Consider the following 22914-nt stretch of genomic DNA (forward strand, 5'->3'; position numbering starts at 1 on the left):
ATGGTTCCTTTCCATAGATTCATGACCTCTACTGGCTTACTCTCATGCACCATTAACTCTATCGTACAAAATTACAACTACGTATTTGTCGTGTCTCTCGAACAATCCCGTAAATGCTTGCTCGAAGGCCACCTCGTGGTCCCCAGTGATGTCGTAGCCAACTCTGAATTCATACAGAATGATGTTTACGCCGCGCAGTACCTTAAGTATAAGGTAATGACACTCCTGCCGCTAGTGCAACGAATTCAACGAGGACATTGTCCACAGGCGGCTGCACATACATTCAAGATGCTAGATCAAAACATGAACAGTATGTTTGGTCACGCTATGGACATGCAGTCTTTCGGATCTACCACGACAACCAGCGTCTGCAACTCATATTGCCAGAATGACTCGGACTCGTTCTTCGTACCAAAAGAATTTAATCCAACTTTTGACGATATTTGTGAGGTTTCTCCGTCGAATAAGCCTGCATGTCCTCCGAGTGCTCAGGGTCCAAAATTTGACTGCAAATAAGCAATTGAAAGATGATCTAGCTGCGCAGCTGATATTAGTAGGGGGATTGTACAATGATTTATTCGAGTCGCTGCTTGAGAAGATCTCAGATAAACGTTATGGTATACCCCACGGCAACGTCCGTACGGCGGATATTTAGTTTCTTTCCAACTCAATCCAAATCGCCCCGACCTCGGACTGGGATATCATAAACTTAGGCAAAACGAGGCGGATCGGGTTGAATCACACAAGAGTAGACCAGTCCAATTAACCAGGGGCGCAATCGGCGTCAATGCAGACAGCCGCTTGCCATGTCAGCATTGCAAAGCCTAAGTGTAAAATTAACGATCGTGAAGACGTTAACAATCGTGTGACAAAAAAACAAAACAAAAAAAAAGAAGAAGGAAAAACCCCTCACCCCAGAAAACGCTGCAGCAAAAGATGGAATTCTGAAAAAGAGGAGTACAGCACGATTGTGATATTACAGGCCTGTGAGAGATGCAAGAAGGCCAACAGAACCTGCAAAATTGCCAAAAATCGAAATGGTACCAGAGCCACTATTTCATGCACTGCATTAGCAATAAGGTTTATTGTGGCCCTAATGAGCAGGTCTGGAATGGATACAATCAACGGGAGCCGATTCATGGTTATGGGAAGGAACTCGATCAGCTCCTCGTCAAACCACGCAATTGACAAATGCCGATCTGATCGCGCGTCGTTGTAGGATGCAAAACTGGGGATACTTTGTTTGGAACAACAGTGCAAAGAGTTGGGCGATTGAGCGTCAATGGGAGTCGATATAGCTGGAGCCGGAGTGTAATGGTAAGATAAGTGGCCGGGTATGTATTCGATGCGCCGTTATAGGCATAATGGTTTCCATAAGTCCTCGGACACTTATGGCTTAAGTGTAACCTATACAAAGCCGGGCGAAAACCTCACTGATTCGCGGTTAAGAGTGTCCGAGGACTTATGGAAACTAGTCTGACAGGTGCTGATAAAGTGTCATTACAGCTGGCTGGACTTGGCATAATAGCCTTTGCTTAGCCGGCTGATAGCACCATGTCTACCCGCCGGCACGGAATTATACCAACTCACTGCCAATTGCTGGTCGCTGAGATTAGCACATCTGTACTTTGGATGGATGGATTTTTTATATATATATAAAGAAAAAAGCAAACAGTTCCTTGATAATAGATAGTCAATACACCAACAACTTCATTGACTTGTTTATCCATGAGGTTGTCATAAGTCCCTGAATCAAAGCTTGAGATAGCCGTGTGAGGTTTGGGTTCACAATGCCGACTAGCTATTCAGAATAAACCGATCCTGCGCTGTTGAGCTCGGAAAGTAAGCCTCTCTGCTCAGACCCAGTCGGTATCGCGTGACGCAGTGGCCCTAAGATTGCATTTCGCGCGAGAATGGGGCTTATATGTGCCTGGTTGGCTTTAGAATTGATATAGAGTACACTTAATCTCCCTGATTGCACTGCTCGCCAAGTTCAAAGTAGCCCTTACTCTGTTAAACGGCAACGAGATCTTACCGCAACAGGAGTGTACGCTGAGTCGGCAATCGAGTCTGCAAGACCTCTTGTATGATGATGTAGACGTATTTAATGGATGACAGACGAAAATATGGACTTAGGTGTATGGTAGTTGTTGATTCCAGGATATAAGTGAATGTGTTGATTCCCTCTGAAAAATATATGCTTGGTGCTACATAGTCGCCGTTTGGAAGACAGGCTTTAGAAGTGCGTTCATGCTTTCAAGGGGTCAAGTATGTGTTTTAGCAGAGTCACAAATTTTGAATGAGGTGACACTTGGTAAAAACGAGAACAGATGAGCTTGATGAAGTCATGTACGATTGATAATCCAGGGCTATGTACTTATGCAACGATGTCCGCGTTAAGAGACAGACTGTTCTGTCCAAGCTTCTGCCCAAAATACCATCACATAAGTTTGTACGGTATGCACGCTAATACATATGACTACACGAGCTCAATAGCTTTGACGGCATCGCGATGTCTATCGAGGCGGGAATGGCTTCCCTGTTGGTTTGGGACCGCCGGGAGGTTTGCCAGTCGCTGATTTCATGTTAGTTTACAGATTTCTGGCTAGCGGAGACGGTATAGAATACTTACGCTTGGGTGGGTGAGGCCGGTTGAGGGGAGGCTCGCTCGGGTGTTTGTTGACGGCATCACGAGGAAGAGATAGTTTGGTCGGGATGGGCGGGATGGGCAAGGGCCACTATTTGAAAGTTAGTTGATGCATGTGGTCTCCATCTTGAGGGCCAAGATCAAACTCACCGGTAGCTTTCCTGTCGGCTTTGGGCCAGGTTTTCCTGTTGCTGTATGATGTTAGACTCGCCTGTAGCATACGGACATGACTAACTCACGTGTAGGCGGAGGTCCTGATGGATGAGGATGATGGAAGTCGCCGTCTACGACGGGCAAACCGTTTCCGAGAGCGGCAATAGCCAAAATGACCAAGTAGAGCTTCATCTTTATCTGTGAGATTCACGTTTCCCTGATTTGAGATTGGATGTCCACAAGGGAGTCAAACAAGACAAGTCACGCTCTTTTATAACATTCATTCGACCCCCCCGTTACTGCGGAATCTCGTCATGATATCTTTTCGGACAGCATCTCTAAAGCCTCCATGCAATACATCCTGTTCTTGGCAGGTCCATATCCTGGTCTGCCGTTATACACAGTTGACATCCAATACTTCGATACACACACGTTATTGGATAGACTACATATTGCTCTACTACGTCCTACCGAGATTTCAAACACATTTTCAAATGCGATGTGGCATTGCTGTTCCATGATGGCCCATCTCTCAACAAGTAAACCCGCAGGTCTGTGGGCCGTAGTACCAATCACGTCGCCTAAACCGGGAGAATATTAGGAAGCGGTGTCGCACCATTTGTCGCTTTTGATGCAACGACGAGATGCTGAGGTAGTATTATTGGCGTCTTCCGAGTGCCCGCAGTGTCTGATCGAGATGAGCATGTTGCGGCGTAGCTGACAGATTTCCCGAACACACTGACCGTCCCTGCCATATACACACAAAGGATTGGTCTGCTGGATATCCATGAAGCATCACATAGGATGGTGCAAACAGAAAAGATTTCTTGCCGGAGCCAATATCCGCACCAATGTTGCATTGGTGCTTGGTCGCACAACAGGCGATAAGCTGGATTCCCCGGCCCAGCCGGGTTAGCGAAAGCTTGGCTTAGGTTATATCATGCTTATGGGTTCTCGATCAAGCCATGTGTAGCATCCACATTCTATAGGCAGATACATCTATGTCGATCACCTTGATCCAGCCCACCTTCATTCCTAGGTGCCAAGAGGTGATTGGTTAGACTAGAGCAGGAGCGTAACCGCGTCGGCGCACCGCAGAATAGTCCGGGAACGTGGTTGCCCCTGCAGGAGCAAGCGCTATTGATTCGTGCTTTATGTGCGAATTGCATCAGACATTCGGAGAACTTACAGAAAGAGAAAGTGCTTTCGATATACCTGCCCGGTGAGAAATTTAGGATTTTTCTCTTTTCTTTTTTTCTTTTAAGTATGGTTCTATAAACAATCCCGCATTACCATATTGAGTTGCCCATGCAATTGGGGCTGATGACCTCATAAATCATGCAAGCCATCGGCATGAAGATTCACAGAGTCGCATAAAATCAAGCATTTATTCACTTCACTGCGGTCACATATTCATCCCGCCTTATGTTATTGGCGTTTTCTCTAAAATGACATACAAGTGGGAGTAAGTTCCAAGGTTATTCTAACTCAGAATCAGCTGTACTCTGGGCGAACCTTTACCCACGCGTCACTTGATCAAGCATGGCGAGCGGATATACTTGAGTCCACGGCCTCGAATTCGAAGGCCTCACAAAACTCTGGTCTGCAATTTACGAGATGAATGCCTCTCGTCGCAATTGCCAAGTTGTATCATCTTTGCACATTTACACAACGCCTGTCGTCATGCATGCGTCCCAATTGAGCAATGGCCGAGAAGATTAGTAACATGCTTAAGTTGAGGTCGCTTATTTGATTCCGCTCCTATAATTAACTTTTTCGCGGGCGCCGAAGTATGAAAGCAATTCATACAGGGTACTGTTGGCTTTTCTTCGTGGGGATAAACACCCGACGGCTGCTTAAATGCCACTGCAAACCACAGCTCCACAAGACTAATTTACCTCCAACCCCAGGTTTTGTCGATGTCTACCTACGCGAACATATACGGTACATGGTTGTACAATGCTACAGCATCTTCTCTTATGACACATTGTCGCGTTGGATACCATAGCCAGGGCGGTTCCGACTACAAATACTCTGTTCGATTCATTGTGTATGCAATATACAACAAAACCAGGATGAATTATACGAAGGAATCGTGGAACCGACCCAGATTTTGCCCACCTACCATTCAGCTTCGCTTCTGGCTGAATGATATCTACTTGACACTGTTTTCAGCTTACTCTGATCTCGTACACGTGGAGTTTTTTTTAGGGGGGTTTTTTTTTTGAAGGAACTAGTTGCTTTCAATGTCTATCCTCTCGCAATTTTCCGTACCAGGGCAGGAGTCGCTTAGAGATCTGCCGAGTATTTCTGTAGCTGAGCGCGCTGGGGCTCATTTCCCACGTGGTGATGAACTCAGACTGCTACACGGTAAACGGCAGCCGAAGCTCTCACCTCCGGTCACATCATGGCTCTAAACCAGATTGAGCTGAGCATACCGAGAATTTCCCCGCGTTGATTGGAGTGACCTGAAAGGAAATCCTCAACCGGTTTCGAGAGTCTGGCACGTTCGAAAGTAGTAGGTCGTAAACTCGTTGTCGTGAGTTACACAGAGTGACCATCATGCGTATCGAACTCAATCGGTCGTCGTTGGTGGTAGTGCTGCGGGTATTACTATTGCCTTTGTGCTTTACTGTTGAGTGTGGGGCCAAAGCAGCCGCCACCTCTGGCGCACCTACTGTGACGCTCGCCAATGGCTCCTATTACGGTCGCTATAGCGCTGAATATGGCCAAGACTACTTCCTCGGTGTCCCCTTCGCGCAACCGCCTGTTGGGAACCTTCGTCTCGCCGCACCACAGCCTCTCAATACCACTTTCGATGAGCCACAGGGCGCCACCGCGTACGGGCCGGAATGCATCGGTTACGGCTTCGACCAATGGATTCTAGGAAATGTCATCAGCGAGGACTGTTTGACGATCAACATTGTACGGCCTTCTGGTGTGGCCGAGGGCGACGATCTGCCTGTTGCCGTGTGGATTCATGGAGGTGTAAGTCAATGTCCACTACATATAGGCTATTGTTAGCTTTGAGCTCACATGCGGAATTCAGAGCTTCGTCAACGGAGGCGGATTAGACCCTCGTTTCAACCTTTCTTTCATCGTGGCTGAGTCTGAACGACTTGGTTCCCCCATAATTGCGGCAAGCATTCAATATCGTCTCTCGAATTGGGGTTGGCTTTTCAGCCGCGAGCTCCAAGAGGCAGGCGCTGGCAACCTGGGCCTTCGAGACCAGAGGTTGGCTTTGCAATGGGTGCAGGAGAACATCGGCTCATTCGGCGGTGACGCAAGTAAGGTTACCGTCTGGGGAGAGAGCGCTGGTGCCTTCTCGGTCGGGTTTCATCTCAGCGCATATGGCGGGCGTGATGACAAGCTGTTCAGAAGCGCGATTCTGGAAAGCGGAAGTGCAGCTGCTGTGAGGATGACAAATGTAACAGAATGGCAGCCATATTTCGATGCGGTAGTTGGTGAGGCCGGCTGTACCGAACAGACCGACGTCCTAAGTTGTCTCAGAGCCCTACCATGGGAGACTCTCAATGCCATATTCAACTCAACAACTTTCCCTGTCAGCAAACCGGGTATAGGTGCAGTCATTGATGACGATATTTTCGTCGAGCAGGGTTCGACGCTGCTACGTCAAGGCAAGTTCGTGCATGTACCGGTCTTGATGGGAATCAACACAGACGAGGGTGCATCGTTCGCCACACAGGGCATCAACACCACAAGCCAATTTCTCAGCTTCGTCCGTGCTACAGGTGTGAATATCGGCAACGACACAACGGCCAGAATCGCAGAGCTCTATCCAGATAACCCGGACCTCGGTCTGCCAGCTACGCTAAAGGGGACTCCTGCTGCCTACCCATGGGGCTTGCAATGGAAGCGAGTAGTGGCATTCTATGGTGACGCGCTCTTCCACGGTGGTCGCCGTCTTATGGCAGAGGCTTTCGCACGAGCCAAGGTGCCGGTCTTCTCATATCGCTTTAACGTCCTAGTCAATGGAAACCTGGCACAGCAAGGATCGAATCATTTCAAAGAAGTCTCTTTCGTCTTCCACAACATCCACGGCGATGGATATGGCTTACCTGGTGGCCTTGCGAAGCCTTTGGAGGGCAAGGGGCCCGAATTCTATGAGCTTGCCGACATCATGAGCGGATCATGGATCTCTTTTGTGGCAACCGGGGATCCAAACACGCTTCTGCGCCATCACACCAATGCGACTGTTGGCAGTCCCCGATGCGGCCATACATCTAATTCCACCTGGCCTTTATACACTCTTGAAAGCCCCAAGAACCTTGTGTTCGATGTTAATGTCACGAACCTGCTCTACGTGGAAAAGGACGATTTTAGAAAAGAGCAGATTGCCTACGTCAATGATGTATGGCACCCATAGTGAATGGGCAATCACGAAAATCCCGAGTGGAAGTTCACAACTGTTCACACTTGGATGTATTGACTAAACTAGTACCAGAAGGATATATGTCATCTCTTCAGCGAATAGATTAGTAAATTATCCTGCAATAAGTGCGGTATAGCAGCGAAGTGACACTATCAGTACCGCTATTGCGAATGTGCTCAGTTCTGGATAACTCACTTGCGCATGGTAGTGAAAACATCAATTCCTATTGGTCAAAAAATAACTTGCACTACCATCTGAATGAGCCAGTTACCGCCACATGATGCGGTCAAATAGAGCAAGTAAAATTGCCGAACAGTCTTATAATAGCAGGAACGTTATCCTTCAGTGTCACGTTTCTCCCAGCCTTCAGCAGGTCACTCAAATTCACAACACTGCCACCCTTGCCAACTATGGAGTCTGTGGAGAAGCACAATACCTTGGGCGTTATTCGTCTAGAAGAAGCAGGAGTAGAAGAAGCAGAGCAGACGGCATTGGAGGAACCGGAACAAGATGATATATGTCCGATCTGCCGCGAGCTCTTGTTCCAGCCAGTGACCAGCTCCTGCCAACCAGTACCACACACGGCATGCTATCGGTGTATCATGACCTGGGTTCCGCACACATCGACCAGCGCAGGAGTCGCCCACTACAGGTGTCCATATTGTCGATCCGAGACCTTTTGTTCAGTCGACTACTACCGCCAACGCACCTTGAGACATAAATACCCTCAGTCCAGCAGCGCGAAGGAATCCGAATACCTGCGAGGCTTGCAAGTCGCGCCTTTCTTCTTGCTCTTCGGAGACACCCCAAGTCACCAGCACCGACTGGGATGCTACCTATTGTGCTCCCTGCCTAGTGTCACGAGCGCGGTTCATTTTCAGCCCTGGAGTAGGGTTCAATTGGGGCAAGTCATTACTCGCCGAGAATACCCATACCAAGTTCTGGTCGCCGAGCAGAAGGTCAGCGACATGGAAATATCTATTCAGCTTACTGAGGGCTGGGAATGGGACACGCCCACTGCCCCTTCGCAAACAAAGGTGGCCGGTGACCCATTCTACATCTCGAATAACAAACTCTCTTTATGGTTTGCGTTGGTCCCTGGCAGCAGGATTTCGCATTCAATCAATTCTGTACGGGTGAAGAGGGTTCAAGAACGACCAAGTTGAATTGGAAAAATGTCTAACCTTTGTCACATCTTGGTTGCCCGTTTACTGCACAAGATACAAACACTAGAACTCATTTGGGCCTCACCTTCTCGAGGTCCCTCAGCGAACTAGCGTTCCTCCCGTGTAGAAGCACTAAAGGATATATAAAAAAAATCTTTCTATTGTTTCAACTCTAGTGCAGCACAATACGCAAGCGTCCAGAGGTTTCGCGTAGCTGTGTGTGTAAAATAATCAACAGTTGAGGTCCAGTATCTGGCTTTATATATCGAAAACAAGCTTTTGTGTGCCCAAAACATTAAAAAAGTGCCTAGTGAATCAAATAAACTCCGCCGATGCTTCCCTGATATCCAATTTTTCCCGGGCCTGTCCAAAAGAAACCAAACAATTCCAATCTAGTACGCACAGTCGCTCGATGCAAAGTTGTAGTGGCTTAGACCTTGTGGTCACCCTTCTCGTGCGGAACACCGTTTGCAGTGTTGCTGGATCGCTCGAAGTTGTTATAGGGTCTGTTTCGCAGAGCCGCGCGGATCGCGGATTCTGGGCGCTGCGCCCAGGCGTGATAGCTTGATTCACTGTAAGGGAACATGACCTTGTTTCGTGAAGACTGAACGTAGTCTGACATCTTGGGCTTGGGGCGAGCAGCAATGGTTTCCATGTCGTCCATGACTTGCTTGCAGTACAGTTCTAGCGGCAAATCGTTCACATCGTCGCCGAAGGGGTTCTCGATTTCACGGCCGATAAACAAGATACCAAGAATGATATAGGCGGCAACAATACTGGCAGGAATAGTGATCCACGCCAGTGTACCGATAAGCTGGAAGGGTAGGACGAGAATGTACGCCCAGGTAATCTGGGAGAATGCGATGGTATAGGCAATGGGCAAGGGAGTGTTCAGCACACGGTCCACACCGGTAAGCACGTCATTGAGCGCACCGACGCCGTTGTCTACACCGACGTTAGCCTGAGAATCTAGTTAGAACTTTGAAGTAGTTCGAATAACTCACATAGACCGGTCTGCGTCATGGGAATGGGCAGTTGTCCGTTGGTTACAACTTCATCCGCGTAGGCCGAAAGGTAACACAGAATCTCGAGCGGGAGGTTACCGGTAGGGCTTGTCGCTTTCTTGATGGTCTTGCGAGGGTTTGAAACCGCAAAAGATATGCCGAGCATATCACCAGTGGCTTTGAAAAAGTTGGGCTTCTTGGCTTTGAAGACGGTCTCATCCGTCGCATTCTTTGCAAACGTCTCCAGGTGATCAATAAGGTCGCCCAGACCTTGGTAATCACCATAAGGCTCGAACCGAAGCCTGTGCTTCAAGGCAATGGCGAAGGAAATTAGCATGTTCATCGCAGTACTGACGGAAAATAGTTAGTGACGCCCACAAAGATGTGAAGATTCTCATCTGGGAAGATTCTAGCATGACTTACAGTTTTGCAAGCATATCCTCCTTCTCACGACCCGGCCGCTCGTTCACATGAACCCAAAAGATCCGGCCGAGCGATTGACACGTCAGTTGCAACTGGCCCCAGTATCGTCGACCCTCAGCATATCGCTCATAAGCCGTCGAACTTCTGAAAGAAAGACCCAAACCAACGACGAAACCAGTGACGGTGAGCAGAACGCTGTTGACGCTCAGGTCGATGTTGTCGTACTTTATGGTGACTGCAGTAATCCAACCAGACCACAGGCCAACGAAGATGAGTGGTATGATCATTTTGGGGGTGATGGAACCGTGCATTTGCATAAAAAGTGGCCATTTCGAGTGTTTTCCGATATCTCTTGGTCCTTGCTGCGAGACGGTCAGACAATGTACAGATATCGGCTGCGATTATTTGCAGAAATGACTCACGAAGTAATCGTCCAAATCGAGACTGGTATTCTTTCGGCTGAAAGGGTTCGGTGTCGCAACGCGTGGAGATATCGGATATTCCTCTTCGACGGTGGTGCTGGATGTGGTGACTCTGTCCGTCTTGATTGGTGCGGGAGGATCAACATGCGCGTGGGCATTTCCGGTGCCGTGCGTTTGTGTGACAACCGGCTCAGCTCCGCCGTGAGCGCCACCTCCGTGAGCAGCAGGTGCACCGCCGTCTTCGCCCATTGTGAGTGGATTGACTTTCGGATTTCTTTGCAGGTATTAAGAAGAAAAAAAAATACAAAAAGAATTAGATGTATTGAGACTCGGATTGTCAGTGGAGGATGGGATCGTTGCCGAATCGCAAAACGACGTGATTTAGCTAATGAGTGGGCTGGAGCCTGCAAAAATGGACCCGGAATCTTCAAGGGAGGAGAACGAGGGAAAGAAAGTATTTATGGAATAACATATGAGAAGGAGTGGCAATAGCTTCACGTTGGAAAAGTGGTAAACTGCGAGCTGATCCTGGCATAGTGGAGGAATCTTTTTTAATATTTCTTCTTCGTCCGACAAGGAATATATGATCGGTCCCCGGCCCGTGCCCTACCTGAATCCAATCCTGCACTCTGCATTCTGCACTCCTTGTCGCCAACTCACTGGCCCTTTCCGCGAGCTCTCAGGGGGCGGTCCAACGTGGTATTCAACCATGCTAGCGGAGCCGTTTGCGCAGTTGGACGTAGAATTTTGAAACAGTCGACAATCTCAGGGACACCAATTGGCGGCATGGGCGAACCCTCAGCGGTTGAGCAGGGACCCACCGGCTACGTGGTAGCTCCCGCGGTAAGGCTTGGCTTCCAGGGGCTTGCATATTCTCACGAGCAGCGGCCGCCAGGACCCCAGAGGCATAGCTGGGTTTTCTTCTTCTGATGTCCGGCTTTACGCTACCAAGACCGCCGGCAGTCTCAAACGCCTGTCAAGCGAGCCTGGCCGCATGATTTGTTTCATCCATTTCAACGCGAGAAGCAAGAGGAAACAAAATATCCCAGAATCCCCAGAACCGGCAAATGTTGGGATGGGCGGTAGACGCCGAGATCAACAGTTCGTGATTCTGGGGAAAGCTCATTTGCTTGCGTCCTCATTTGCGTATTGGTATCCATCGTGGCAGTGTCGCTAGTACGATCGCTGATGAGTCGTCAAAATCTGGGAACCCGTCGAGTGCCTAGAAATCAGACGAAATGACTAAAGCCTAGGCCCGTCTACATTGTCGTATATCTCCACCAGTGTCTGAAGCTCTGGGTGCATGAATCGTTTGATCCTGTCGCCGTCAATTGTTTTGAGCTGAACCCAGAATTCAGACGCGACACTCGGTGCGGAGTAGCTGAGGTGTCAGTGCTGCACCAAACCGGGTGTAAAGGAGTAATGATCCTCGCGGTTCGGCATCGAAAGATGTGCAGTCCAAGCGTGTTCTCAATCATCCCAGTAGACGCACGTATGGCTTTGGATTGTTCGCGCAATTCTGTGCAACGGTCTCTTCCTCCGCTCTTCGTCCGAAGACTCCAGTGGTGTCTAAACTCTGGAGAATACGATGTGCATGCTTTCAGACGTACGTGTATGTCGGATGCGTCCTAGGAGATGAGCCTGCAGTCAGACTGGGAAGTGGCCGGGAATAGGATCCTCTGCAGCCTGAACAGGTCGCCCTGCGGCCGAAGGCTGAATGTACTTGTTGCCCAAGATTCGAAGGACTCGTTCTCATAAATGGCACTTGACATTGAGTGCCAACTATAGCTTTTGGCATGATGAGGCGATGTTCAGATGTTGTTTGCTGGAATTTCTAGGGGCTTTTCTGCCCCAGGTGTAGTGGGGGCAAGCTCGGCGACGCACCTTCTGTATGGCACGCGACTCCTCAAAATGTGATGGTGTACCAACTTTGTCGATAAACAATAGGCCAGCGTAGAAATTGTTGTACCCCCGAATTTGTGAGGAAAAAGAAGGGATTATTATATTTCGGAAGTCTGAGTCGATATCGGCCCGCCAATCTCAACACAAGTTCCACCCGCCAACGCCGTCGTCTCGCAACATGCCGTGCTACCCGTAGATAGCAGCGGTCGTGACCAGGTTCATCGCGTCACCTATTTGACATGACTGGTATAGGCACCCTTCGATAACGATAATGTAAGGAATCCCAGGTAGCAGGGGATCAGGGTAGTAGGCCATGATCCAAGCGACCTAAGAGCATGATCAGCATCGCAACTCTATCGTGCGCTCGCTGCAGCAAGATGTCAGTCTAGACCCAAATACGTGTCTCCAGTCCACCCAGAGCTGTGCGCTTTAGTCATGGAGAGTTGAACCAAAGGGGCGAGGATCGCAGCGCAGTACGGTAGCAAGCCTTGGAAAATAAATCAAAAGTCAGCTTGACAGCAACCGGAATTGAGCAGAGAAATGTCAGCCATCAAGGGATATATATCTTTAATGCGTATACGGCAGTAGGATCAGTGCTGATGTGAGATTGGATTGGCCCTCTATCGCTTGTGATACTACCACATGTCTACTACATGATGAAAATACAAAAGAGAATGAACATCCAATTAAGCCAAACAGAAATTGCAAACCAAGATAGTCATGAGCCGTACAATCATCATGCATCATCTATCATCTCGACCCAATGCAACACCAAAACCCAATGCAGACCGTCAACACCAAAGATAATTGCATACAAGACTGTCTCCAACAATGTTTAAGCCAGAACGCTCTCCAACCGGCTAGACTTGCCCTCCTTCTCCTTCTTCCTCTTGAACATGTTCTTCAACATGCTATCCTTGCCCTTTCCACGAATCACCATATCAATGGTGTTTTCCTTGTCCTTGCTTCCATCCTCGAGCAGCTTAGGGTCGCGTTTGGAGGATTTCTCGGTCCGATCCGAACGCTTTGAAGCGGTGCTCTTGTGGCTTCGATGACTGCGCTCACTGCCGGCAACGCTCTCGTTGTCTTTGACACTGCGACTGCTGCTCTTCCTGTCAGGGATATCCATCCCGTCCACAGCGTGGCTCCTGCTGCTCTTATGCGAGTGCGAAGACTTGTGGCTCTTGGATGACTTGGTTGTCTTGGTAGTCCTGGTGGTACGCGAGCTGCGGACGGTGCGGGCGTCATCAGCGAGGTCATACTGGCTGCGCATGGCATCTGGCGTGATGAGCTCAAGGTCTACACTCTCATCGTCACAAAGCTCATCAGCCCCGTAAGGCGCAATGCCGCGGCGCCATGTCTCAATCGTGCTCAGTTCCTCCTCGAGGCGTTCATCCATTACCAGTGCCTCATCGAAGCTTTGTTCAGATGGAGGATATGGCAGCACCCGTTCGCGGCCCATGGGCAGGTCCCCAACAGGGTAGTGCATCGACGGGGCCTGCTGCGTCTCAAAAGCCATGGGCGCCTGGGCCTCCTTCTGGGCCTGTATCCGCTTCACGATCTTCCAGCCGCCAAACATGACAACGGTGACGCCGACGGTCAAACCGGCCGCGATCAAGAACTGGGGGCTCGCCAGAAGAGCAAAGACGGCGGGGCTGCCAGCCTTGATCGCGCCAAGGAAGGAAGGCGACATCTTCTTCAGCAGAGTCGAGAGCTCGGCCAAAGTCAGGGCAACAGCAGCTGCGGCATCCGGCTTTGTCTTGAGGTGGTCGATCATATGGTTCGCGGTGTGGTGCATGCAGTGCGCCTCGGTAAGTAGACCTTCGATCCGCTCCATCAATGTGTGAGCCTGCTGCTCCTTCATGGCTGCCTTGTAGGCCGGATCGAGGTCGACGCGGGACTCGAGATCCGGTGGGATGTTACCGTATGCCAGGTTCATGTCGATTTCTTTTTCCTTCTTCTTTTTGAGCGAGGGATCAGACATCGAGCGGACCATCTCGTAGCTGATGGGCGCTGTCGGCGCGGGCGGGTACTGAACATACTGCGCCGGCATGGTTGGGTAATGATGCAGGGTCGGCCGACTCACCAGAGCCGAGTCGTAAGGTGCTGTTTCTGCATAGGGAGATCTGTAGGCGGCAGAAGCCTGGGTGGGAGCCTGGGTGGGAGCCTTCGTAGGGGCCTTTGAAGGCGCAACCGAGGAGACTTCCGTGAGCGTCTTCAAGTTCGACGATGTCAGGGCCGTTCCCGCCCTCGATCGCGACCGCGACCGTGACCGCGACCGCGATCGACTCCTGTTCGTCCTGGTATGCCTCGAGCGGTGGCTCCTGCGGGAGGATGTGTGGGAGGCGACATCGTCGTGCGACACCCGTCGCCCGGGGGCCGGTCTTATGTATTCGACCTCATCGTAATACTGTGGCACCGCGGCAACGTCGTACGTATTGCTGCGCTTGAGGGCGCGCTCAGCCTTGACGGACGCCTTCTTCTCCTGATAGGATGCCTTTGCTTCCTTGAACAGACCGAATATGTGCTTTCCCTGTGAGTGGGAGCGATTGCGTCAGCATAACGTTGCTGCATCTACATGCTTTTCCTTTTTCTTTTTGACACCGGGCCCCATACGCGCGCCCGCGTGCGCAATGATTGCATTTAGGGCGGCTTTGGTGTTGCGGGGTAGGGGGTGCAGAATAGAACAGAAGAATACCCAAGTTAAGCTTGACTTACGTTGGTTATGATCTTCCCCGAGTTATTGATGATTGTGACCGTCTCAATTGCCATTATTTCTGCGACCTTTGCCTCTTCCCCTTTTTCTCTTGACTGTCGAATGCAGAAGAAGTGAGCTATGCAGAGGCGGCTATGTATGAAAAGGTTGTTCGCCTGCTTCGAGGGCTGCAGTCTGGTGGCTGGCAGGGAGGCCCGCGGTAACTAGCACCTGGGAGCGCTGGAGGCCCCTGGGAAAAGGGTCAACGTTTGCAACTTTGGCGGTGAGCACACAGGGAACTGTCGGCTCCCATGTACAGCAAGTATGCAACTTAGTCATGTAAAGTAGTGTAGTGTATCGCGGCCATGGGCTGTTCACGATAGTAGTATAATCATGCGCTCAGGGATATCCTTTCCACAAAATTGGGAACCACTCTGGCTATGATACTTGTACAGCATTTAGAGCAGTATTTAGAGAATAGGCAAACAGCGGGACGGACGGCGATCAACGGGACCCTGACAGCAGTTTCACCCAACCGCCCATTCGGCTTTCCTCATCGAATGGCTGATCGATCATCTTGATTGGACCTCGCTTGACCATCAGGCTTCTTTGCAGCGGCACATTTCAAGGAACATTTTCCAACGGCACATCACATCACCTCCCTTCATGTCTCGCGATTGACAACCCACGCAAGGGCCGCCACCTAGTTAAACTACATTCAAGAATAAAAACTACCAAAGCGACGGGCCCAACGCCGGCAACCTGCACGGTGATGTGACACATGGATCAACTATTGGAGCATCTCACAACCTCCAGCGTCATGTAGGTCTGCCAGGTGTTACACCGCAGAAAACGTGCGAGCACAACCCACATGGAGTTTGTGCACCCAAATCATTCCTCCCGTTGGACGTCAATGCAGGACCCAGTCTGCATCCTGCACACACAGCGCCCCCCCAGGATTCGCAATGCTCCGCGATGGTGTAATCAATCCCGACTTCCAGGTCAAGAAAATCATTGCGGAAGACGGCTTCGAGATTGGGCTCCGATTCACCAGTCACCTTGATCAATTGTCCAGCAGGGCGCGACTATGAAAACATGTGGCTCCTATCGGCACCAGTTCCAGGCGGTCTTGGGCGGGGGCTGCCGGGGCGCAGAATGGGACCCCACCCAATCACTAAAGTCCCCAGTTGCAGATTGACCGCCATTGGGCAAGTCATGAACTATTTCCAGCCATGTGAAGGCTTGGTGACAGGCGAGTGAGGTCAGAAAGCGCAGCCAATATGGCCGATGGATCCTTTTGGCCGTTCATCTCAGTTTTCTGGTTCTCATCACTCTGATCAGCGATGCGGCCACCCACCCGGAGAGCCGGGTCAGAGATGTATCCCACTCATACATGTGTCGTTGTGGTTCCGATTGGGCTAAAAATGGCACAAGACTCTAGGGAGGCTGGGAATTTGAGCCGATCTGATGGTGTCAAAGCATTGGTGACTCTTGACGGTCATATCTCAGATCGCTAGAGTGCCGGCCCCTATGAACTCGCAGCTGCCAGGAAGATTTCGTCGGGTACATACACCAAAGGCACTGACGACGTATTGGCGCTACCTGCCCAGTGAGTGGTCAAAGTCATCAAGAGTCAAAACTTGAAAGCTGAACATTCTCAATCTCAGCTCGGCAGATGTCAAGCACAGACTGACGGGGTCACCTAGCCCAGTCAATCCAAATACGGTAACCCCGTAGGTTGTAACCGTGCTTCTAGCGGTCGAGTGAAGCCATCGTCAACCGTGGGTCGCAAGTGCACACCGCTCGCATTGGTGGATTCGGCGATCCGGGGCGCCATCGAAACTGGATATCATTAAACTAAGGATACTTGTAAATGCAAACCGCTCAATATGCGAACCCTCTAATGACTTTTCATGTCTCGGGTCTGAGAAATTAGGATAACGTTCTTCCCCTGAAAAGACTTCCTTCATTTTTGATTTGCCTCACGTCGCCTTCCAACCCAAATCCAAACCTAGGCGTGTCCCCTTCTTCATTCATTCCCCGCCCAGTGTACCTCGTGGTCTCTTCCTCGGGCACCACGCCAAGCGCGTTTGTTTTGTGAATCAGCCCATACCCAACCCTCATTTTTCTGACTCCGGGATCCAAATCGCCTTTATCCTCTTTCCACATGACCTTTTCCAGTGCGGGCCCTCTTGTCGCTGCGACAATGCTGGAGAACCTCGTATCATAGAGTCGGCCTTCGTTTTCGAACACGGCAACAGTTCCGAGCACGACGGCAATCACAGCGCAGAGGAACGCACAGCTGTACACGATCCACAGGTCTCGAGCGATATACTTGTACCTATTCTCCCATCTTGATTTCGTGCATGGCCATAGAGTCGTCTCGTTGCCTTTGAGATCGCCAGGCGTTTCCCATGGCTTGGCGGCCCATGTCAACGATACCATTCTATAGCTCGAAAACAAAGAAAGAATAATGTCTTCGTACAGATCCCGCACCAGATCTTGCACATTTGGGTATGGAAACCACTCCTGCTTGGGGTTCATCAATTTTGTCTGCAATGCTTTGGTATTTGCACCTGGGTTCCCGATTGGGTCCGATGCCATGGTGCCATTGATGGCGTTGCGCAACATCATACCCAAAGAATGAAACGTTGATACCCGGCGATATCGCATAGTATCGTTGGGATATACGTAATTGCTTTCAGGAACCGCCGTCGTGTTATCGTTTGTGCCATCCACCGCATCTTTACCTTTGATGTAGGTCGTGTCCATGACTTTTGAGAGAAACTCCCGTCTTGTCACATTCGTGAACTGGTCTTGTCCTTCATATTTGAACTCGACTGTATATGCTGTCTCATAGTTCTCGCACGCAAAAATCTTGGGTGTAAATGCTTCGTTCCACCCTGCCATGCTACTATTAGGCGGTGTTGTGTCAGGGTCCTTCCGGACAGAATACCCTACCCACACAACTGGTTCCGTTCGAAAAACGCCAAGATGTTCCGGAAGCGACTGATTCGGCCAGATGCGCTCGCCGTTTTCATCTACCGGCATTCCTCCCGGCTGCACCCGCTCCATCTGTGCCCGATCGTACTCGCCACCGCTTGTGTAGGCGTAGTAGCTGTAAATGCCTTCGGGCACCAAAACACTCGTGTTGAAGGGCGTCACGTTGTTGCCGAACTGTTGTACCTGGGATCCAACACCGTTCGCGATCTCTTCACATTTATACCCTGGAGCCACGAAATCGATCGTGTAGGTGCAATTCCAACCTGCGCCACAGATGTCAAAAGAGGCATTTTTTGCCCCCATGACTTGGTGCGAATATACACCCAGATTAGCCACTGCTTGGAAGAAATCGCTCGGCCCAGTATAGTAGTCGAACCAATCCGCAGCGCTCACATTGTCGTCAGTAGTATTCCAATAATTGACTGATAACCCAAACATGCCGTCAATCTTTGTCGGATGGCGGAAATCTTCGAGCTCATCCTTGGTAAAGTTCAAAGTTCTCACATTTGGACATTTTGTATGATCGATGTTTTCGACAAGTCCTACCAGGAGCGTGTTGCTGGTAAGGATGATCATCAATGGCGTCAGCCATGCTAGGGAAGCCAGTGCCATGGCCATTTTGGCTTTCTGGTAAACCTCGGTATTCCAAAGCGCCGAGACATCGTCAGTGGCGGCAAACAATGAGTCCAGGGCACCAACACTCAGTAGCTTATTTCGAACCGTCACCCATATCCGTTGCCGGTACGCAGTGATGACTGCTGCAACAAAACCTGCCTTGGCCGCGAACGAGAGGACGGTACCATAGCGTAGCATCGCAAGCTGGTTGTCCGCTATACGACCATCCAGGGACGCGTAGAAAAGATGATGGCCGAGTGCGCAGCAGAAGCCGAAGAGCAAGAAAATATACATAATATACGCTGGGCGCCATTGCCACCATTTCTTGGCTTGGGGCAAGCCAGAGGCGTAAGGCGGAGGCGTGCGCGGTGTTTGAGTCCATTCTGATATGGTTGGGGTATTGTTGTACAAGAGATAAGTTCCCGAGTCACCAGAGATTGTGCGAGTGCGCTGGAATCGCTCGCGCGGCGAGAAGGCAGATCGCCAAGAGCCACCTGGCGATGCTTTCCACGGACTGTGGTCTTCAAACTGCATCGGTGTCGGCTTTGGACGGCTAGCAGAAGACGCTGGAGATGAGTGCTGAAATGCTGGTGGTCTTTGACCCTGTCGGGGGCTGGTGGTGGTTCTCATGTATGGACTTCCAAAGTCAGGAGATCCCATATCTAGGCCGCCCATGCCGTCGGCTGGGGGGTTTGAAATTCCAGCGCCCTGCATTGGAAGCCATTGTTGATATTGTTGTTGCGATTGCGCAGAAACCGGCCTGTTGAAAGCGCTATTGTTGTTGTCTGCTTGATATCGAGAGTCTAGGGAGACGTCGCTGATATTCCGGCGATGCGGGGCATTATCCACAGCTCCCATGACGGGGGACGGTGGCTTTTGGGCGTAGAACTGGGACGACAATCGGCTCTGATGACCTGGTCTCTGGATCCATTCGCGGTATTCGGCCATTATAGTCGATCGAATATTTAACTACATATTACTTTGTTTTTAAAATGTTTACCCGAGGTGTAGTTGTGAGAAAAAATATCATGAAAATGGTAGGTGTCCAATTGAGATGTCATGCAATGGGCAGATCGGCAAGCTGGCAGTAATGTAATATAGAGTGAAGTAGAAAGGCAGCTCAGCCGCAACGAACAGAGATTCAGGCACACGTTTGCAGCAGTGTTCGTAGTTCTTAGAGAACGTCATTGGATAAAATCAAATCTAAGCCCCCCTCATGCGGCTTTGCTCATGTCCAGAACAGACTACATACGCAGTGTTGTTTTCGCCAGGTGCATCCCGTGCCGCCCAAGCCCTCCACAGTAATTCTCCAAGAGCTTACAGAGTTTCCCTCCGTTCTTTGCAAGTTCCCGACAAACAACGTACGGCATATCTATCGATGCAACGTGATTGGCTGAACGCCAGGGAGTTTGCATCCAACTGCAGGCTTGCAGCTGAAAAGTTGTGATGATTATGCAGTAGAAGGGCCCAGAACCCCCGCAAAGGTTGCGTTCCGACGACAGCCCTATCTATCTATCTTAGCCCATACTTAAAACCTCGAGTCCCGAGACTGCCAAAAGCTTGAAGAAATAACCTTTTACGAAGCCAGTCGCATTGATTGGCCAAGCATGGTAGGAGGATGCGGTATCTCTAATGTTAGCGATACGAATTAGGTTGTCCCTAGAGGCCGAGATGCTCTAATAGTACTCAACAGCAGGACGTGGTTCCCTCCCCCAGTGGCCGCATATAGTTTGGCAGCCAGGGGCCTGATGGGCAATCAGTCGCCTGAGGAAATGTGTGATAGCGAAAGTTGACCAGTAGCAGTGTGTACCACCATGCACAGAACTGGAAGCTAAATTTGGCATTCCCGAGCTTTGTGATACAAAGATTCTATGCCAATGCTACGCTGTATTTTGCCATTAATGCAACATTAATAATTGCTTATCTTTCCAAAGCATCGCTCTGAGGAAATTTCTTGAGTGGAAATACTCAGTAAACTAAGTAGATTTCAGGGAAAAGTGCCCGTCGCAGGCAGAACATAAAGTTGTGTACAAGGACTGTCCAGGCATTCTGCTCTACGGCCCGATGATGCAACGTCATCGGTCCGAGTACGATGCCACGGGCACACGAAAAATTCCTGGTAGAAGACACATGGACTCTAGCATTTATTGCAAGTTTGTCAACACATCTTGTTCTATCTTACCGCTGAATTTCGACTCGAAAATTATAGCCGAGTTTGTCACAGGAAGCTTCAACGTCATTTGTATTCTAACCTCGGTCAATGTGCACTAGACTAGTAAGTAACAAGTTTTCAAGCTCGTGACGGGAACTTTTAGTCCAACACCTCACAGCCTCGTACTCCATCTCCGGTGTTGTGGTTATTTTAAAGCAACTTTGTTGCCCATGGCTCAGCAATAGCGCCTGTTGATCTGACGTATGGTTTAATAAAGCTAAACTTATCGCTTATTAGAGCTGATGTTGACATAATTAGCTGGGAATTCCATGCTGTCGTTTACTTGTAATTGACGGTCGATGTCAAACATGTCCAGGTGGTCACGTTCTCTACTACATCACTGCACAATAAACGCGTCATCTTAACGAGGGACAGAATACTGCATGATGATGAGGCGTATAACTAATCGTGGCAATTCAGGTAGCCCCCAATTCACTTGCCGTTTAGAGTCAAAGAAACGAGTGGAATTTCTTTTATACATTCGCGGAGTAGTCGCACACAACTATGTGCTGTTATCACTCTGTTCAAATTGCAGGGGGCTCCTATCTAAAGATTGCTGATGGTCTGTTGTCTCTCTGGCACCACCTTTATTTCTTTGACAACAGGTAAATCTCGCCCTCGGCACTGTTGTCACTACCCACAAATAGACCCCGTCCCGCTGGATCCCAGGTAGCCGCAGTAAGACGGAAGCAGTTGCTTTGGGTCAATCCATTGGCCGTACAAGACTCGGGGGTTGTTGCCGAGAACACATCAGAATACCCCGTAGTGCTCGTCGCAGGAGCCACCGGGTCGTATTGTCCGTTGGCCAACTTTGTGAACGGTACCTGGACAACTTTGAACCCAGTCGGTGGCTGTCGGTCCCATGAGCCGTGGAAGGTGACGTACATGTTGGTGGCATTGGCATCAAACGCGTTCCAAATTGGTGCACTGTGAGGCATGAACGACAGACGCGGTGCAACGGCCTGGGTGTTACATGTGGCGTCGTTGAAGGTATTGTTAGGGCTCAGAACAAAGTGGTCGCCAACTTTCAGGGCGGTGTTATCCTTGAACGCTGTCGGGTCCCATACTGTAAAGCAAGTTGGGTATCCGTACCATTGATTCCTAGCAGTCAGAGGATTACCGACTCAAAGTGACAAGGTTAGCGCTATAGTGACATTCGATGAGACGAAATACATACGGTTATTAAGCTTCTCCGAAGGATTATTTATGTGCACATCTGTTCGGGCGCCATTTGCTGTGCGAGTAAAGTCCTATTCCATGTCAGTCGAGCGTGTGAATAGGAGATATACTGGGCTGCTTACATCTCCGCTATTCTCAACACCCCAGAGAACCCCATTGGGGTCGAAGGTGAAGCCGATCTCATTGCGAAGGCCATACGCGACAACTTCACCTTGTGTCTTGTAGTTATATCCGCTAGCGGGTGCTTGACTCATGTCGAAGATCTTTATGATTGCCCGGCCGGTGGCTTTATCGGCAGAAGCCATGTCAAGATTCTGGTTACTACCGACCTGCACGAGGACCATGTTCGGCTTTGACGGCACAGGGACGACAGCCCTCGAAGAGTGGACGCCTGTGTCCATTCCTTGTACCACAGTCTTCTGGTTGCTGACTGCCCTAGTGCTCGGGTTGTAAGTCCAGGAATATACGGTTTTTTCGCCACTTGCGTACAAGGTGTTGCCGTCCGGAGTAAGTGCCAAGCCATGGTTGAGGGAGTTGAGTGCAATGAGAGTAGTGCTACTGTTGATGCATCCATTCGACCCCCAGGTATGAACAGAAATGCCCTTGGTACCTTCGGCCACGAGCATGTTTCCGAGTGGGTCGAAGACGATCGTCCGTACTTGCTTCAAGTTTCCAGCGATCTTCACGGCGGTCCACCCATTTGCCGTCTTGTACTGGTATCGCATGGCTGATACACCGCTACAGCTACTTGGCAGCGGTAGTGCAGCAATATCTGCCGCGGCATATTCTACATGAGTGACTATCAGTGTAGTGCTTTTGCCCGTAGTGGTATAAGGACTTACGGATGCCAAGCCAAGCCACCAGAGATGTTATAAAAGCAAGGGAACGCATTGTCAAAATATGATCAGGGAGTATGAGTCAAAGACAATCTAAAATGAAGCGAGCCTAAACATTGTGTTTTGGGAGCGATGCTACAGATTTATACCAACCTCGAATGAACCAGATTTGTGCTTTATCAATGGCACCAAATCTCCGTGCCAAGAGGCGATGCAAGCTTCCATCGGCAGTTTTCATGTCCATTATACACAGGCCGGCAATGT

The 22914-nt window shown here is 50.0% G+C and overlaps 7 protein-coding genes across 7 annotated transcripts; 2 read left to right on the top strand and 5 right to left on the bottom strand.

Annotated features, from left to right (window-relative positions):
* Nucleotides 1–2334: 2334 nt before the first annotated feature.
* On the bottom strand, nucleotides 2335–3034 carry BKA67DRAFT_384408 (uncharacterized protein). The gene is made up of 4 exons (XM_046096574.1): nucleotides 2887–3034; nucleotides 2798–2838; nucleotides 2633–2738; nucleotides 2335–2575 (listed from the first exon to the last, which is right to left on the bottom strand). Exons 1-4 carry the CDS (start codon nucleotides 2990–2992, stop codon nucleotides 2517–2519), a joined length of 312 nt encoding a protein of 103 aa, XP_045953847.1. The 5' UTR covers nucleotides 2993–3034; the 3' UTR covers nucleotides 2335–2516.
* A 2019-nt stretch (nucleotides 3035–5053) lies between these two features.
* On the top strand, nucleotides 5054–7388 carry BKA67DRAFT_610010 (lipase). Its single transcript, XM_046105384.1, has 2 exons — nucleotides 5054–5788; nucleotides 5850–7388. The coding sequence occupies exons 1-2, from the start codon at nucleotides 5363–5365 to the stop codon at nucleotides 7185–7187; spliced, it is 1764 nt and encodes a 587-aa protein (XP_045953848.1). The 5' UTR covers nucleotides 5054–5362; the 3' UTR covers nucleotides 7188–7388.
* A 215-nt stretch (nucleotides 7389–7603) lies between these two features.
* Nucleotides 7604–8486, top strand: BKA67DRAFT_694415 (uncharacterized protein; the record flags this gene model as incomplete). Its single annotated transcript, XM_046109266.1, has 1 exon — nucleotides 7604–8486. The coding sequence occupies one exon, from the start codon at nucleotides 7604–7606 to the stop codon at nucleotides 8357–8359; it is 756 nt and encodes a 251-aa protein (XP_045953849.1). The 3' UTR covers nucleotides 8360–8486.
* Nucleotides 8487–8873: 387 nt separating this feature from the next.
* On the bottom strand, nucleotides 8874–10277 carry BKA67DRAFT_508379 (Bestrophin/UPF0187; the record flags this gene model as incomplete). Its single annotated transcript, XM_046097156.1, has 4 exons — nucleotides 8874–9304; nucleotides 9364–9713; nucleotides 9787–10148; nucleotides 10209–10277. Coding segments are annotated over 4 exons (1212 nt in total), but the record flags the coding sequence as incomplete, so codon positions are not given.
* Nucleotides 10278–12670: 2393 nt separating this feature from the next.
* Nucleotides 12671–14882, bottom strand: BKA67DRAFT_610014 (uncharacterized protein; the record flags this gene model as incomplete). Its single annotated transcript, XM_046105385.1, has 2 exons — nucleotides 12671–14643; nucleotides 14829–14882. 2 exons carry the CDS (start codon nucleotides 14880–14882, stop codon nucleotides 12946–12948), a joined length of 1752 nt encoding a protein of 583 aa, XP_045953851.1. The 3' UTR covers nucleotides 12671–12945.
* Nucleotides 14883–16737: 1855 nt separating this feature from the next.
* BKA67DRAFT_594456 (uncharacterized protein) lies at nucleotides 16738–18717 on the bottom strand (the record flags this gene model as incomplete). The annotated part of the gene is made up of 1 exon (XM_046105054.1): nucleotides 16738–18717. One exon carries the CDS (start codon nucleotides 18715–18717, stop codon nucleotides 16738–16740), a length of 1980 nt encoding a protein of 659 aa, XP_045953852.1.
* A 2505-nt stretch (nucleotides 18718–21222) lies between these two features.
* BKA67DRAFT_662143 (soluble quino protein glucose/sorbosone dehydrogenase) lies at nucleotides 21223–22705 on the bottom strand (the record flags this gene model as incomplete). The annotated part of the gene is made up of 4 exons (XM_046107944.1): nucleotides 21223–21758; nucleotides 21813–21885; nucleotides 21937–22601; nucleotides 22657–22705. The coding sequence occupies 4 exons, from the start codon at nucleotides 22703–22705 to the stop codon at nucleotides 21223–21225; spliced, it is 1323 nt and encodes a 440-aa protein (XP_045953853.1).
* Between the last annotated feature and the right edge of the window lie 209 nt (nucleotides 22706–22914).

This window comes from Truncatella angustata (assembly GCF_020726525.1).
Source record: "Truncatella angustata strain MPI-SDFR-AT-0073 chromosome Unknown BKA67scaffold_8, whole genome shotgun sequence".
NCBI classification, from domain to species: domain Eukaryota; kingdom Fungi; phylum Ascomycota; class Sordariomycetes; order Amphisphaeriales; family Sporocadaceae; genus Truncatella; species Truncatella angustata.

Excerpts from the sequence above, each read along its gene's own strand:
- BKA67DRAFT_610010 (XM_046105384.1), top strand. The coding sequence starts at position 5,363 with ATGCGTATCGAACTCAATCGGTCGTCGTTGGTGGTAGTGCTGCGGGTA. Across the intron at positions 5,789-5,849 it reads CCGTGTGGATTCATGGAGGT|AGCTTCGTCAACGGAGGCGG; the intron begins GTAAGTCAATGT and ends TGCGGAATTCAG.
- BKA67DRAFT_384408 (XM_046096574.1), bottom strand. The coding sequence starts at position 2,992 with ATGAAGCTCTACTTGGTCATTTTGGCTATTGCCGCTCTCGGAAACGGT. Across the intron at positions 2,839-2,886 it reads ATCAGGACCTCCGCCTACAC|CAACAGGAAAACCTGGCCCA; the intron begins GTGAGTTAGTCA and ends AACATCATACAG. Across the intron at positions 2,739-2,797 it reads AGCCGACAGGAAAGCTACCG|TGGCCCTTGCCCATCCCGCC; the intron begins GTGAGTTTGATC and ends ACTTTCAAATAG.